The 17,198-nt window shown below is 42.7% G+C and overlaps 1 protein-coding gene across 2 annotated transcripts in view; it reads left to right on the plus strand.

Annotated features, from left to right (window-relative positions):
- Positions 1 to 1,903: 1,903 nt before the first annotated feature.
- Positions 1,904 to 17,198, plus strand: part of XPR1 (xenotropic and polytropic retrovirus receptor 1) — a 100,680-nt gene continuing 85,385 nt past the window's right edge. For both annotated transcript variants that reach the window (XM_088674862.1, XM_035124297.3), the window contains exons 1-2: positions 1,904 to 2,308; positions 13,845 to 13,896. Coding sequence is in view for 1 of the 2 variants with exons in the window: in XM_035124297.3 (XP_034980188.1) it covers positions 2,240 to 2,308; positions 13,845 to 13,896 (121 nt within the window). In the remaining variant the exon portion in view is untranslated. The remainder of the gene's footprint in view (positions 2,309 to 13,844; positions 13,897 to 17,198) is intronic.

A 17,198-nucleotide genomic window follows, 5' to 3' on the forward strand; every position in this document is an offset into this window, starting at 1 on the left:
CAGAAGGTCGGCGGTTCGAATCCCCGCAACGGGGTGAGCTCCCATTGCTCAGTCCCTGCTCCTGCCAACCTAGCAGTTCGAAAGCACATCAAAGTGCAAGTAGATAAATAGGTACCGCTCAGGCGGGAAGGTAAACGGCGTTTCCATGTGCTGCTCTGGTTTGCCAGAAGCGGCTTAGTCATGCTGGCCACATGACCTGGAAGCTGTACGCCGGCTCCCTCGGCCAATAACTCGAGATGAGCGCCACAACCCCACAGTCGGTCACAACTGGACCTAATGGTCAGGAGTCCCTTTACTTTTACCTATGATGTAAGTAATGGGGCCTCTCTGCTCCCTAAAATATCACTGGTTTGCTCATTTCTATATCAATTACTTTGATAAAATACATATTTTGCTATGTGCAAATGGCTTTAGATACCTATTAGTTCCATAAATTACCATATATCATATATTCAACACAAAAAAACAGTGACAATTTGTTGTTGACAAAGGACAGCTGGACATATAAAGGGCCCCATTACCTTCACTAGCTTAGGGCCTCATCAAACCTAAATCCGGCTCTGATGGCAACCCTTTTATATATATCAAGGTCCCCAAACTAAGGCCCGGGGGCCGGATGCGGCCCAATCGCCTTCTAAATCCAGCCCGCGGATGGTCCAGGAATCAGCATGTTTTTACATGAATAGAATGTGTCCTTTTATTTAAAATGCATCTCTGGGTTATTTGTGGGGCCTGCCTGGTGTTTTTACATGAGTAGAATGTGTCCTTTTATTTAAAATGCATCTCTGGGTTATTTGTAGGGCACAGGAATTAGTTCATTCCCCCCCCCAAAAAAAAACTATAGTCCGGCTCCCCACAAGGTCTGAGGGACAGTGGACCGGCCCCCTGCTGAAAAAGTTTGCCAACCCCTAGTTACAGGACGTAGTCACTTTTTTTTTAAAAAAAAATCCTTCCAGTAGCACCTTAGAGACCAATAAGTTTGTAATAGGTATGATAGGTATGAGCTTTCGTGTGCATGCACACTTCTTCAGAAGTGTGCATGCACACGAAAGCTCACACCTATGACAAACTTAGTTGGTCTCTAAGGTGCTACTGGAAGGATTTTTTTTTGACTGTTATATATGCGTGTGTGTGTGTATGTGTACACACTTTTGAGAAGTGAGGTTATTACCCCTCTATTAATGTCCATGCCAGGTCGCTCAACCATTGATTTGTGTCCTTTCTTTTAGCAGATCCAAGATGACCAGGTAACAGCAAAAACTGCAAGGTTTTCAGCGGGAGCAATGAGAATAAGACCCATTATTTGATTATTGATGTCAGTCTCCAAAATGTATTTTCTGTAATCAACGTGTGTTTTTTAACCTCTACCTACATATTCTGTTCTTTTTTTGCTATGGCTAGTGGCTGATGCAAATAAAGATTCATCTGATTCTCTCTCTCTCTATATATATACATATACACGCGCACACATTTATACCGGCATATAGAATAATCCCCCCGCCTGTATTAAAAAAACCATTTACGAATTGCAGCGTGTTCGGGAAGGGAGCGCTAAAAGGCTGCAGCAGTCGCTAAAGAGACGCTCCCCGCAGGCTGCGAAATCCCAATCCAAGTTCCACCGCAGCGGAACCTCGGGGGAAAGGGGCGTGTCCCTCTCGCCTCGGCGGCGAAGGCGAAGGCGAAGGGGCGTATCGCTTTGGCAAGGGGGGGCGGAGTCGACCCCGCCCCCTTCCGCCCCGCTTCCTTAGGGTGGTGCGCGCAGGCGGGGGAAGGAGCGGTGGGCGTGGCCCACAGCGGAGCCTTTTCCCCTTCTCTCTCTCTCGGGGCGGGGGAGGGGGGCGGTTACCTCGGCGATGACGTCAGCCCCGGCCTAGGGATGGGGAGGCGGGCTCAGCGGGGCGGAGAGGCAAAATGGCGGCGGAGGCGGCGGGCGCCGCTACTGCCTCAGGGGCGCCGGAGGAGGTTGCGGGGCCGCGGCGGGCGGTGGTGGCGGCGGCGCTGAGGAGACCCTGAGCGAGGCGGGGACGAGCGGCGGCGCGCTTAGTGCCGGTGGGCTGCTGCTGCTGCTGCCGGGAAGGGCGGCGCGCGCGTGCCTGTCTGAGGGGTCTCATGTGCGGCGGCGGCGGCGGCGGCGGCGGTGGTCCTTCGCCCTCAGGAGGAGGAGAAAGAGGCGCCTCATCCCGGCGCTGCGTCCGCTGAGCCGGCTCCCCGGGCGGGCAGGCGGCGTGAAGGCGGCAGGATGAAGTTCGCCGAGCACCTTTCCGCGCACATCACCCCGGAGTGGAGGAAGCAGTACATTCAGTATGAGGTACGGTAGCTGCTGCTGCTGCCCTTGTGAGGGGTGTCGAGGGGGGGGGGCGCAGCGAAGGGGAGGGGTGGGGTGGGGAGAACGAATGGCTGCGAGGGGTCTGTGTGTGGTTGTGAGGGGTGCGCATAGAGCGGTGTTTTGGGCTTCGGAGGAGCCGTAGAGGAGAAACAAGGGGTCTTTGTGGGTGGGGGGCGGTGGGGTGGGGGGGAAGTCACCCCGGGCAGGGAAGGGCGTCTGGGTTAGGATATGGATGCGCAAGGCTGAAAAGTACGGGTGGGTGGGTGTGAGAAAACAGGAGAGGCGAAAGCGCTTGTTTTCCCGGGGGGGGGGAACAGCTCCCAATTTATCTTTCCCATCCCCCCCACCCCCAATTCTAGGATATCCGCGGATGCTCGGGTGGCCCGCTGCGCCCCCAGCGCAAAACGCCCCCGCCCCGCCCCCCTTGGTGCGCCGCATTCTGCCCCCCCCCCCCCGGACTTGGCTCGGGTCCCTCCCATCTCTCGCGCGCGAGCCAAGTTTGCGGCGCTGCCGTGCAAGGTGGTGGTGCAGCTGCAGCTTCGACCCTCCTCACCTGCCTCGTTGCATTTAGTCTCTTCCACGGATTTCCTGAAAGCACACATACATATTTGTGTCTCTCTCTTTCTCCTTACCCCCATGGCAATCCGCTTCGGGAAACTTGGCACTGAGGCTTTTGGGGGAATGAATATGTGTGTCCTCTTTGCCGTGGGGAAGGAGCAGAAGCCCAAGCAGCCTCCCTCCCTCCTTTGTTGAATGGTGCAAGGCCAGTCTCCTCCGCTACTGGAATTTTATTATTTTTTAATGGCTGCAAAGCCCCTGTATCAGTGCTGTGATAGAACATTGCAGGGTTGAGGGTAGAGAGGAACTGTAAAGGTTATCTGGGAAGCGCTTGGGAAGGAAGCTAGGTGGCACCCTATCCCAGGGTTATCAATACCCTCCAATTCTGACACTTGGAATTTTCCATATCAATTGTTTGTAACTGTCCTTGATCAGATGTCCGAGTTACTATATACCAATGGCCTAGTGTTGCTTAACCGAATTTTGAGAATTCGCCTGTGTTGGGCGTGAGGACAGTGTGTGAGGATCTGAGTGTGAGCTGTCCTGGTGGGTGTGGTGATTCCTGGAAGTGGTTCAAGGAGACTGGTTGCCAGGCCCATAGCATCAAACTAGATACCGTATGTGAAGGCCTGCAAAAATACAACCCCTCCCTTCTTTTCTGGACCCTCTCATCCCTACTCCTCATATTTCTTTGAGCTGGCTTTAATGTCTATAGTTTGCCTCAAAGATTTTATCTTCCTTCTGTCAGTACCTTCTGTTGCAGTTTGATTATTCATTGTGTTTTATCCCTTTGAGGTTTTCTCTAATAATGCAACACCTTTCCATTTGTCATATCTGTGGCATGGATTTTCTCCAAAAAGTAATCAACTGTACAAGCCAAGCAAGTATCCACCTAGAGTCCTTGTTTTTGTGAGTCTTGGTCACTCTGTCTTTTGTGGTTTTTATTTGGGTTAGGCAGTGTTCTAGAATTTATAAAATATATCTAGGCATTTATTCCTACAGTTTCCATTGTTTGTGTTTGTACTGACTTCAAGTCCATATAAGGAATATAGTATAAGCATGAATGCAAGTATTTCAAGACTGAATTGACCATATATTTAGTCAGGTGTTTCAGCTCACCATGTATCTATATAAATATTCAAAAAAGGTCACATGTCATTAATTAGTTACCCTTTTGAAATTTGTTCTTGTTTCTTGTTTGCTTAGGGGAAAATAATAGCTTCACAAAATGCCTGATAAGCTTTATAGAGCATGTTCTTAGTAAGTTTCCCATACAAAGGCTTGGGTTTTAGCAAGAGCTTAGATTCCCTTGGATTGTCTGCTGTCCTGTCATTTTCACTTGGAGTCTCCAAATCAGCCTATGATTTTCACTGACATTGGAATTTGAGAAAGGGCAAGTGGCTGTTACAGCTATCTTTCTTAAAGGACAGCACTGAAGCTTTGGGTGTAACATCTCAAATTTAGATGCATGGGGATCTTAGTAGGAAAATCATACACATTGCATTTACCCCTACAAGTAAACAAGGACGAGAGACCTTTTTTATTTTATGTAGTCTCCGTAAGTGTGAAAAGCAGCTCAATGGCTGTGAGAACTTTATTTCAAATGGTCTTTTAGATGGCCTGAAATGCTCAGTTGACTTTTGCCTAATGCATAAGTAGCTTTTCAGCACCACTGTCAGTTCTCTGCATGCAACAGCTTGGAATTATATTCAGTCCGGTAGACACTGAACAGAATGCGTCAATGTAGTTTTGCGATAGCTCCTCCTAGAAATGAAGTAATGAAGAATATTGCTACATTAGTGTTGAGAATAATTAGATTTGGCATATTCATAGTGGTGCTCCTATCAGAAGGAATTACTGTATACATGCAATGGCATGTATTTTTCTAGAACTCTATTTTTCTGTGAAGTGTTTAATGGCATCTGCTGTAACAGCTGGAGATTATTATGCCCATGTGTTTGCCCCCACCCTGGTTGAGGTTTGTAGAGGGTGCAACGGGGAGACAATAACTTTCAGGAGGGTTGAATTGGTCTAGAAATTGCCAGATGTGATCCTGCTTTGGAGTTTTATGGGGACATGGATTCTGTAAGGATCTTGAAGGCAAACTATGCCTTTATTTGTACCTTTGTTAATATAAACTACTCAGATTCTGCAGCTTAAGGAAAACTCAGATAATCTTATCTATTTGTCAAAGACAACTTAGAAAAAGCTATTTTTTATTTTTATTGTTTAAGAAGTTCTTACACACACACACACACAATAAATCACATTAGATAGGCCATAGTGGAAATATGCACATGTGATCGGCGCTTCGCGCACACGCAGAAGAGGTGCTCTGTTTACAATCTGCTCGGGGAGTGACTGGCTCCCCAAAACCAATTGAGGTCATAAACGGAGGTACCACTGTATCTGTCCCAAATTAGAAGCTTGTTTTACATCAAAAGTTCTTCATAGGAAGAAGAAACTAAACATAGGTCTTTGGCAGGTTACCTCAAGTTTATGAAACAATCGCTTCTCCTAAAAAGGGGTTGGTATAGTTTGTGGTTATAGTGTGGCATGAACAACTGGGTTCAAATACCTATTTAGCGCAAAGCGTAGAGGCAGGACTTGGGCTGATAGCACATGCTTGGCTTAACCTATCTCACAGGGTTGTTATGATAAAAAGGGAGGACTATCCCTGGAGCCCTGATCAAATTCTACAAAGGATGGGCTAAAAAACTCTGCTGCTGCAACTTTACACTCCCATTCATGCTTAAGTAACCCAGTTGCTGTTCCAAGGAAAGCTGGTTTCTGTGACTTGCTATACGTTAAGCAACATTTGTCTAGCATCTCTGGTCTTTTGCATAATTTTGTTTTTATTAGTCATGAGAAGAAGCAAGGAGTTTATGCCTGGGCATAGAAGTGATTGCCTCCAATAGACAAGCCAGTGCCCCCTCAGGCTACTGAGTCTTCACCAGGCATTGCATGTTCATGCTTCAAACATACTTCATTCAACAATAAGGTGCTGATTTAAACATTAAAGCTCTCGAGAAGCTGCTTTATAGCCAGTGCCAAGTTCCATATTTTTTCTCTGCTCATGCTGCATCATCATGCACATTCTAACCCTGCATACCTCCAGCACAGATTAATATTAATAATATTTGTGAATGTGTTGAAGAGGATGCAAACAATTTTAGCTGTAAAGTAGCCCACTGCAGGAACAGATGGGGGATGACCAGGTTCTAAAAATCAATACCATTTGAAAAAGCTCTGCTAGGCAGCATCTTAATAACATGTTGTTGTTGGACCCCTGCCATCAACACTGACATGCCACAGAGTTTCCACCCTGAGAGCTGATATAGCACTGTGGCTGGAAGACTAGTTGCGAACTGTCTGATTTGGACTTTGCCTCTGCCATGAACTTGTTAGTAGCTTTCAGCAAACTCAGTCTGTTTAGTCTCTGCTCTGCAAACCCCATCTCATAAGGTTGTTATCACATATATCCAGTTCTTTTTTAAAATTCTGTTTACTGCTTGTGAAATTCAGCTTGAGTTCTTTATCTACTTTATAGCCATCTTGCTTGCAGCTTCAAGACATGCAATTCCCTAACCTGGGTCTGTTATTAAAGTGTTAAAAAAGTTGGGAGGTCCGGTTATGGATCTGTGGCATGATGGAGGGTTTGGCCTTTACTGTTCTTTTTTTTTGTGGGCTAGTTACTTGGCACTGTTAATTGTTTTAACCCCCATTAGCCAGTGCCAGTGGCCTGAAATGATGGAAGTCGTAGTCTATAACATCTGGAGGGCACCACATTGGATACTTGGTCTACTCCCACTCTAGTGCCTAATGGATTTCTGGTGAAATCTCAAGTCTGGTGACTGGAACCCTGTCCCCCAGCTTTTGGTTCTGGAGGGATTTCAATATCTGTCAAGGCTGTCTTGTCCGGTTTGGCTCAGGATGTCAACCATGACAAGTGTGGAATTGTCCCAGTATGGTATTAGCCCAGCACATTTAGCAGGGTTTCAGCCAAGTCCTTCATAGAGAGCCTTTATGAATCGGCGTTGCATTGTGGCATGGCTTAATTGTGTCACAAAAGACTTGTTTCAAATATCCTTTATGTTTTATTGCTGAATGTAGAGCAGATGCATACAGTTAACAAAATTATTATTTTCTATAGTGCAGGTCACCGGTGTTTTGAGGCCAGTGGGCACTTTTGGAATTTTGAGGAAATGTTGAGGGTGCTAGTTGCAAAATGACGTGTGTGTGTGTGTGTGTGTGTGTGTGTGTGTGTGTGTGTAGCATAATGGCTGCCACTTCTAAAAGGGAAGAAGAACCAACAGGACCACAAAATTCTGAGGGTGTGGCCTCTGTGAGGTATCCTGTGGAAAAAGGCACCTACATCAGCCAGAGCCACACTTGCTCACAGAGAAGGTCTTTGCCACCTCTTAACTGTTCAGAACAGATGAGAGCATGGGCATCCGATTCTGGCATCTAGTGAAATGGGGGCATAGTTAAGGGGATGTCTATGAGATGCTGAACAATTGATGACAGGAATGTGGCAGGAAGAGCAAACTGCTCCTCGTGTATTGTGGATTTTTGAGAGTTTTTTTCTGACACCTTTTGTGGGCCCCACAGTGAGTGCTGGTGGGCACACTGACACATGAGCACCATGCTCGTGATCCCTGCTCTATAATCTGCTGGCACATGAGATGGGAGCAGATTTAGTCACTTTTGCAATCAATGAACACAGTAGATTAGGTATATACATATAGGTTTCATTTTCTCAGCCTATACTTCGTTAGAATGGAACATAACTGGTACACTGCTCTTCTTCATGATATTGTAGAAAAGACATTTATCTTGACTGACTCCATATGGAGGCAGCAGTCTGTAGAAGGGGAGACAGAAGGTTTCATGAATGCGTTGGCTTATTTTGATTTAAGACTGAAGAGGTAAAAAGGAGACAACTCATTCTCACAAATTACAATTTTTATACTGACTCTTTATTGCCCACCCCTACACTTAATTCGAACTCATCAGTATTTGATTCTATGCCTATAGGTTACATGGTGAATTCTGAATGCCAAGTTAGGGTGACTTGTTGCCAAATCTGTAGCTCAGTTTGTTAAATCTGAGTTACAGAACTAATTTGAGGTGTGATGTGTACTGAACTTTTAAAGGAAATTCTTAGAATGTGTGTGAAAATATGCATAGAGTGTCAAACATGGAAAATTTGTATGATGTCTAAGTACCTGTTTTATTTAAAATTAATGTGTAGAATTTGCACGGTGTAAATAACAAAGAAGCCAGACTACAGGAATTTACCTAAATTGAAGAATTGTTTGATTTTGAAGGGTCACTGTAGATTTTGCAATGTCAAAAGGACACATGAAAAACACTAAAGCATTAAAATAGCATCCCAACTAATATTTGCTGCACTGCCTTGCCCTGTCCAGACAGCTGGTGGGATAACTCTTTTTTTAAGTACAGTAGCTATGAATGCAAATTCAATCCTAGGGGATTTGCTTGACAGTTTCTTGAGCATTAGCTTGCTGAGGTCCAAAAACCAGATGATGTGCTAATGGATCCAATGCCTTAGACTGTATTTTGTCACTTTTTCTGTTCTCTCCATTTGAAAGGAAAGTGCTGTTTCCATTTCTCCTATACCATTTTGAGGTGTACACCCCTCTCTCTTTTCATGCATTTCGGTCTAACTCTGTGAACTTTGCACTCCTTTTGATTACATTATATCTTTCAGACTTGATAATTTTCCCCACAAATTTTGACGAGAGTTGCTGTTGAGGAGTGTGAAGCAGTATTGGAGGGTGAGGAAATAGGAAGTGATAAGGAACAGGGACTGCAGGTGGTCCTTTCCTTTGACTAATATATTTCTCATTAGCATCCTCCCGTCTTGAGCCCAATTTTTTAAACTTATAGCAGTTAATGCCAATGATTTCAAAATTTCTCTAATTATAAGTAAAGGCTAGAGACTAGTTTTTTGTGATAATGATAATAATCCTGTACAACATGTTTTCCATGTTCCATAAGTTAAGTAAGGAAATGTAAGTAAGTAAGGAAATGGTGCAAATAATCCTAAATATGCTTTTTAGAACAATCTTGCATTGTAGATGGTTGGGCTAGATGGCCTTTCCAACTCTACAATTCTATGAAATTCTGTGATTCTATGACTGATCAGTGCAGTTCTCAGGATGAGCAATGTAAGTGCAATGTTAGTTGGAGCTTAACAGTGTGAATTACTACTACAAGGTGTGAAGCTTGGCGTGCTAAATAAAAAAATCTTGTTATGCTGTGGACTGCAGCTCCAACTCTCCTTTTTCTCGTTCCTTAATTTCTCTAGAGGTCTGTCTGACTTGATATAAAGTAAGGCAAGGAAAAATAGGTGATGGAGCATTGGGGGTAACATGTCTACAAGTGAGGAAATTAAGCAGTGGGTTCCTAGTGTTACTTTGTGTGTGTGTGTGTGTGTAATGATGTAAAATCCTTGAAATAAAATGTTGGGAAGCAGTTAATACATAAATCAGGATACTGACTTGGGGAATGAACTTAATGGTGTTCATTTGCTAAACCTTTTTTACCTGATTTATGTATTAACTGCTTCCCAACATTTTATTTCAAGGATTATGCAGCATTACACACACACACACACACACACACACACACACACACACACACACAAAGTAACACTAGGAACCCACTGCTTAATTTCCTCACTTGTAGACATGTTACCCCCAATGCTCCATCACCTATTTTTCCTCATTACTCTTTAACAAAGAAATAATTGGCTTTTTGTATCTGCTTTGCAAAATTGTAAACTTTAGTTGACAGGGTGTGCAGCAACCACAAAATTCTGTTTGGACTCCAACTGGGTGCTTCAGAAAACAGACCAGTTCAGTCTCAAGCACTTTGGAGGCTATCTGATTTGGAAAAACAAATCTATTGCGGTAGGGCTGGGCGATATCTGGTTTTCAACATCATGATATATATCACCAGCTAAACATCACTATATACCAATATATCAAGATGTCTGAAATAAGGATGGAGCTATAGAAAGGGATTGGCTGGCTTCATGGTTTTTCCTGCATTGAGATTTTTGCCAGCGCCTGCTCTTGTGATTCGCTGCCTCTTGCAGTAGTTAATAGTGGTGCATGAATTTAGAGAAGCATTGGTTGGCTTCACGTTTTCCCCCACATTGTGATTTTAGCATAGCACACAAACATGCACACATACATTGTGATTCACAATATATTGGCAGATCAAAAATTCACGATATGGACTTTGAACCAGTTTGAGATGATATATTGCCCAGCCCTACCTGTCAGTTACACAAGAGTGATTCCTTCCTCCTTTCCCCATTCTGGAGTCTTCCCTTGCTTAGGGAGCAATGTTTCTTTTTGCAGACACACTGCACAGTCTGAATGTCCGAACTGCCACCAGTGAGAAATTGCTTTGTCTCTGACAGGTCCTGAATCTGTTCAGAGCAGCCTGCTTCGATTATTGATTTTGGATTTTTTCCAAATCTAATGCACATACCTAGTTAGCAGTTTTTAATAGCTATTTTGCCTCTACTGTTTGTGTGTCTCTAATTGTGGCTTCTGGCCATTCATTACTTTCTTCTTGGGATCAGAGTTTAGGTAAAGACTAAAGTTGGATTTGTCAGACTAAAGTCCATAGTCCTACGGTGTTTACAAGTAATCAAGACTAATTCTCCAGCAGTTTCAGTAGCATGAATCTGGTTGATTTAAATCACCAAGGGGTAAAAACATTTTCTACACATTAAAATAATTCCTAAACATTCAGGTTGCTATAATGATAGAAACATACTGACAAAGCAGTACTAACTCTGAGCCAATTGTAGAGATCAGGTACCGTAGTTGCTAAGCATAATAGACAGAGAAAGTCACCCAGATGGCTTAGTGGATAAAACCTATGGTGACCTGCCAGTCCTTGACTCCCAGTGCCCAGCTATAATATATTGGTAAGCACATGGGTTAATGTGCAGTATGACGACAGGCAAGGATGTTTTCCCCAACTATGTTACAAAGGGAAGCAGCGTAAAAGCAGCTTTTTGTACGAATATCATCAGTTCAATTTTACATGTTTGCATTAAGTTGATATTTCATTTAAAGCCAGGTTATCTCAAAGGGATGCCAATGATAACTGAAATGTGTTTTTTTTAATCCCATTTTTAATAGTTCAAGAAATTAACCATTTTTATTCCTCCTGGTGGGAACTCAGTGACTTAGCCATACTTGCAACTGATGCAGTTCCAACCATTTCACCACCCACTGTTCCTTTTTTTAGATTACCATTCTGTTGGCTATACCTGCCTTTTATTTTAACAACTCACCTGGTACATATGGGTGACCTGTCATTCCATGCTAGTGAGTGAAGTGTTGGTGGGATGGACTTTTCCAGTGCACTTATGTCAGGTTGCTTGATTTCAAAAGCTAGCCATGGAAGAAGGAAAGTTTATTTTTCTTCAGTAAAAGACATTAAAAAAAATTCTTCCGTAACCAGCATGGGAATGCAGTTAAATGTTGTTGTTGTTAGCAGAAGAGTAATTTTTGCAGGCATATTGACAAGGCAGCCAACTTGGCAACAATGAATATACTTTTAAATCAGGGAAACAAGATTAAAGAGTTGGATGACTCTATCGTGATATGTGTGGCATTTTTCCTATGCAGAATTAAGAGTGCTTAAGCCTTTTGAAATTGATAGACTTAATTGCATGTAAGCCTAAGTCTGTGTTGGGTCAAGCAGAGCAGCATGAGATGGAAGGGTAGATCTGTGAAAATGGAACTTTTTGGAATGTGGTATTAAGAGTTACTGGTAACTCCAGAAGAGGTTTGTGCTTTTTGGCCTTGTGAGGGCGGGAGAGGAACTTTTATGTTGCTTGCCCATCACTCCTTTACAAGGATACACTGCTGTAAGAAGCCAGTGAAATTGAGTGTATTACCTAGGTGTTTGGCAAAGAGTGAAGGTGACCAGAAAGTAACAGAATTTGTAGATTGTGTTGTGCTTGTAGTAATTTTCTGAGTTCTGCATATGAATTAATGCTGACACGCTTAAATTGTTGTGAAGAGACTTCAATGCACTCAAATACCCTGCCTCTTCTGGAATAGCATGGGTTCTATGTAGGTTTGCTCAAAAGTAAGCCCCAGTGAATTCACCGAGCTTGTTCTAAGCTACGCCTGTGTGAAGTTGTAGCCTAAAAAAGAAAGGTGCATGAAAAGAAAGGTGGCAGAAGTTTTGCAGGGATAAAAGGTGCTGGTTATTTTTCTTCTTTCAGCTCCCTGCTGAAAATTGTTTTTGCAGGCACTGTCAGTCACTTGGTTATCATACAGTGGTACCTCGGGTTGTGGACCCGATCTGTTCCGGGGTGCCGTTCACATCCCGAAAAGTCTGCAACCCGAGCGGCGCTTTTGTGCATGCGTGAAAGCACGATAGAGCGCTTCTGCACATGCATAAACGGCGAAACCCGGAAATAAACACTTCCGGGTCCGCCGTGTTCATAAGCTGGAAAAACGCAACCCGCAGCGGACGCAACATGAGGTATCACTGTACTTTCAAAGTCCTGTGTGGTTTCAAACTGTATCAGCTAAAGTCATGGTGATATCAGGTGATAGGAAGCTCTGCCGAACTGTCAGAATGGCCTACATGGGTTATGGGCATAGCTGCCAAGTTATCCCTTTTTTCAGGGATTTTCCATTATGCTGAATAGGCTTCCTCGCGAGAAAAGGGAAAACTTGGCAGCTATGGTTATGGGACCTAAGCACCCACCTGCTGGCTAGGAAGGGTTCCCCACACCTGACCCATTTTTTAATATTTAATTTTACTTGTATTTACCGTAGTAAACAAAGCTAAAAAGTTGAAGTTTTCAAGCTTGCCCAATAAATAATGCATAAATTTTATACAAGTGTATATTGTCTGCCTTTCATAGAAAGCCCTTTTGGCTGAAATACATATTGGGCTGTCAATAAACATTCTGCATTCTGAGACGTAATCTTTTTTTTAATGTTTCATTTGGATGCTTTCTGATGGGTTTGTGTGTGTGTTTCTTAGTTTATGTTGAATGTCTGAGTACAGTGAAGAAGGTAAAGGGCATATCGAGTTTTATATGTTAAACAGATTATGGCAATGAGACCTCAGCTATTCAGGAACTAGGTTGCATATGATTTAAAAGCTAATGTTTACGTAGGTTAGCCTTGCTTTTAATGCAGGCACCTCTGATCATCTTGAGGCTTTCAGGAGTCCTTCACACCCAAAGTTGGTACCATGTTTCTGGAACAGCCCAAAGCCAAGCTTGTTGAGCGCTAAGCATGCACAGGATGTGCTTTCCTTGCATGCAGTTGTTGCATCCTGGGGAGCAATAGACAAACTGTAGCTTTGCAAAAACAACAGTGTGTTGTAATTAGAAAGCCTGGACTTTCACCAAATAACGGAGCTGTGACATGGCTGCATCACAGTTGTCTTGTAAACTGGATTGAATTGATCTCTGTTGTAACACAATTTTGCCAGGAAATAAGTGACCTTACTGATTTTAATAATAATATCTTGACTTTCTTTTCAAAAGCTACGTTATTGCAGTACTGCATAATGCTAATATAATCTGAGATAATCCCCATTTGCTATATTCCAACTAATCCTGAGGCAATCTGTTAAACACTTACTTGAATAACACTACTTAGAAAATGGAGAATCTTAGAAGCCTAGCAGCTTCCTTGCTCTATAAGTCTATGCAGCAAGTTGTTGCCTGTACTACATGTTTTTGGTAAATGTGCAGTATTTATTTAATTTTTGATACTGCAAAAATGTGTAATGAAATAAAAGTTCACATTCCATGTCAGCCTGGAGGCATAAAAGGACTTTCATTGCTACTTGATTTTAGATAGATTGACCAAAGTGATTGAATGTGTTTTGTGCTTACAAATGTAACTCTTCCCCCCTCTTTTTTTTTTTGCAGGCTTTCAAGGAGATGCTGTATGCAGCTCAGGACCAGGCCCCTTCCATAGAAGGTAAGTGAGCTAATTCTTCCCTTAGCATTTAGAATTGGAGCTTCCAAAGTGGCTGCATAATAAGTCGGAGGCTATATTACATTTATGTTCTTGCATAATCTTAAAATTTCTATGATCTTCCCATTTTGTTTTCAAAATCCAATTCAGTCTAGTTATTGCTCCTTTACATAGGGAAAAGGGTGGGGTGGGAGAAGAGTTGCCAGGAGTAAAAATGAGGAAAGATAGGTAGTTAGAGGTCTATGTGATCACTGAATGGTAGTCAAAACATTCCAGGAAAGTTTCTCCTATTTTCATTTGGAAGTGTATTAGATATGCTGTTAGATGTTTCACAACCTGGGCATGCTTTTAGTCACTCTGCAATCATTGGAAGGCCTTGGATTTCTATTTTGATAGAATGAGTGTAGTCACTTAATTCCTCCCTCAAAAAAAAAAAGTTGAGTCCAAATCATTATGAGGTAGCACAAGATTAATTTTGCCACCCCCATTGCCGTAACCAAAGATACTCTATGTTGTGGCTTAATTTAAAGTGGGTTGCAAAAGCCTCACTATGACCATGCCAAAAGAAAGAAAAAAGAAAGAAATGGAGCCCCAAATGCATGTTTGGGTTAAAGATGCTTCTGGGTCTAAAAAGGTTGAAGACTGTTAATGGAAAACATTCTTTTGATGTAGCCTTTGCCATCTGTAATTTCTTGCAAGCAAAGAGTCAAAGCTATCAATCTCTGTGTTATACAGCAAAATGAGATAGGTAACCATATGGTGAATAAACTATTTTTAAAAAATGCATTCTAATAGCCAATTCGAATATTTCCAAAATGGAATGAGCCATTAGGTGTATCTGTAGATCAAGTTTGGATAACCTCTGGTTTAGGGGCAGAATATGGACCTCAAGATTGCTGTATCAGGCTCCTGGAACACACCCCAGAGGTGTATGAGGGTAAAATATACATCTATTGCTCTGGTCTCTTTTGCTTCTGGCCCCGCTCACCACTGGCATAGCAAACTGAGGTTCTGCCCCCCCCCCCAAATCCTGGCTATTCCCATGCAGAGTAAGATGAGTGGGTCATTGTGGAAGTGGCAAAAGGTATGAACTGGAAACAGGTATCCAGTGTGAGAATTCTGGGTCTCATACTGTTCAGCATGATTGATGGTGGTAGAATGGCCACTTGCCAGCAACTTGAAAGACTTTTTATTCACTAGAGTAAAGATGGTGAATCTTTGGCCCTCCAGGAGTTGGACTCTTCACTCCCATCAGTTCCAGCCAGTGTGGCCCATGGTCGGTAATGAATGCAGTTGTAGTCTATCTGGAAGGCCCCCCACCCCACCCCACCTCACCTCACTATTGCTACCCTAGAGGAAAAGCTAAATATTGATAAAGGGAGAGCTAATTTGATAAGAATGAAATTTAGAAAGCACAGATTTAAAGTATTGCACACAGACCGGAGAGAAGAACTATGGTTGTAAGCCTTTACGGATTGGTGTGATTTATTAGCTAAAGCTTTAATCACATATTAGTTAATTAGGAAATAGCTAGCCTTACTGAACAGAATTTCTTTCTTTCTTTCTTTCTTTCTTTCGTTCGTTCGTTCGTTCGTTCGTACAGGCAACCCCCATTTTGCCCGGGGGTTATGTTCTGGGTCATGACATGTGTCAGAGTGTGCATAAGCCTGCCCCTGGCCCTTTATGCCCCCACCCTCTTCTTTGAATACACAAAAAACAAGTTACGTTGAGTTCTGAGATTTTTTTGGGTACCCCTTAGACTAACAAATCTTCATTATGGCATTGTGGACTAGAGTCTCCTTTACTGTACATGAGACGCGTGAAGCATGCTCAGATGATAGGTATATACACATATAGAAGTAGTTGGGGAAATGTGAGCAATGAGGTCAGATGAAAACTGGGAGATTGAATCTAAGCACTGCCAGTTTTTCTGGGAACATACCTGCTAAACTTGTAAATTACAGACTTTCCTCTTCAAAGTGATTCCCTACCCCCCACAAATTAAAGGGGTAGTGAGTTGTCTGTAACATTGCTAAATAGAACCTAAGCACTGTCCAGTGTTACTGGGTTAGTCAGTTGCAAACGGAGTATTGCATTTCAAAGCTGTAAGCAGCATGATCTGTTCTGTGCCCCCCCTCTAAACTCTTCATATTAAAGGGTAGTCACAATGAGTTTTTGCTCTTCCAGAAATAGAACTGCAGTTATTTGAACAAAGGGAACAATAAATCTGATGGTGATGCACCCAACTTGGTGGCTTGTGGTGTTTTCCCCCCTGGAAAATAAAAATGATGTGTTTTTTTTCCACCATTGCTTTCTGTGCTGGCTATGGATTCACCAAATGCTGAATCTGACTGGACATCTAATGTTTTAGTTTCAGTCTTTAGGAACATTTGTTGATCGCAGTAGCAGGGCTCTTCTCTCAATTGCCTCTTCCTCCATTGGCCATCTTTATTTGTGTGGAAAACAAGTTCCTTGATTGGATAAACTACTGCTCCCCCCCCCAAGCTATGCTGTAATCCTGATGTTAAAATTCATTGCAGTCTTTTGAATCTGCAATTGTTTAATCTCTTTTGTTTCCCTTGCCGCAAATTGGTGGTCAAAAAATTCCAGTGCTGCTTTATGCAGGCGGTATAATTCTTATTTCATTATCCCAGGAACTATGAGAAGCAGAAAGGCTTTTCATACAATAAGGCACAAGTGTTTCCTATAATAAGGTGTTGCACACATTGTTAGCTGACCACACACAACCTTCTGCAAGAATGTTCTTGTGAGCTATTGTTCCTTTGGGCATAATCAGTTGTATTCATGACATCCTTCTGCCCTATCACTTTTGAAGCAGTCAAGTGATGCTGTCAACAAGGATATGAAATAAATCAAACATTTTGTTTTAAAGAAAAAGAAGGTAAAGAGATACAAAAGTAACTTAACTTTCCTAAACTTTTTTGTCTTTACATTATCAAACTACTACAATTTACCTCCACATGTTGACTACCTAACATCCCATATGGCCTCTAATGCCCATAGTAGATGAACATAGATTCAGAGGTACTTATTTGAAGTTTGAAAACTTGCTGGTGTCCCATGGCTCTTCCCAGCTTCATCTTCTTAGAATGCCTATTTTTGTTTTATAAAGTCAACATATGATTTACCGGTAAATGAGTGTAGTGGATTTCCTTTGGGAACTAACTTTTTTAAAAGTGTGTGGCAGTGTTTATTGCCTTGGGTCAAGAGAAGGCTTAGGGGTTAGTAGGAAGTGTTTCAACAAAGGAATGAAATCTAATTAGTGCAGAGCAAATTGTATTTTG

This window comes from Zootoca vivipara, chromosome 7 (genome assembly GCF_965207765.1).
Source record: "Zootoca vivipara chromosome 7, rZooViv2.hap1.1, whole genome shotgun sequence".
NCBI classification, from domain to species: domain Eukaryota; kingdom Metazoa; phylum Chordata; class Lepidosauria; order Squamata; family Lacertidae; genus Zootoca; species Zootoca vivipara.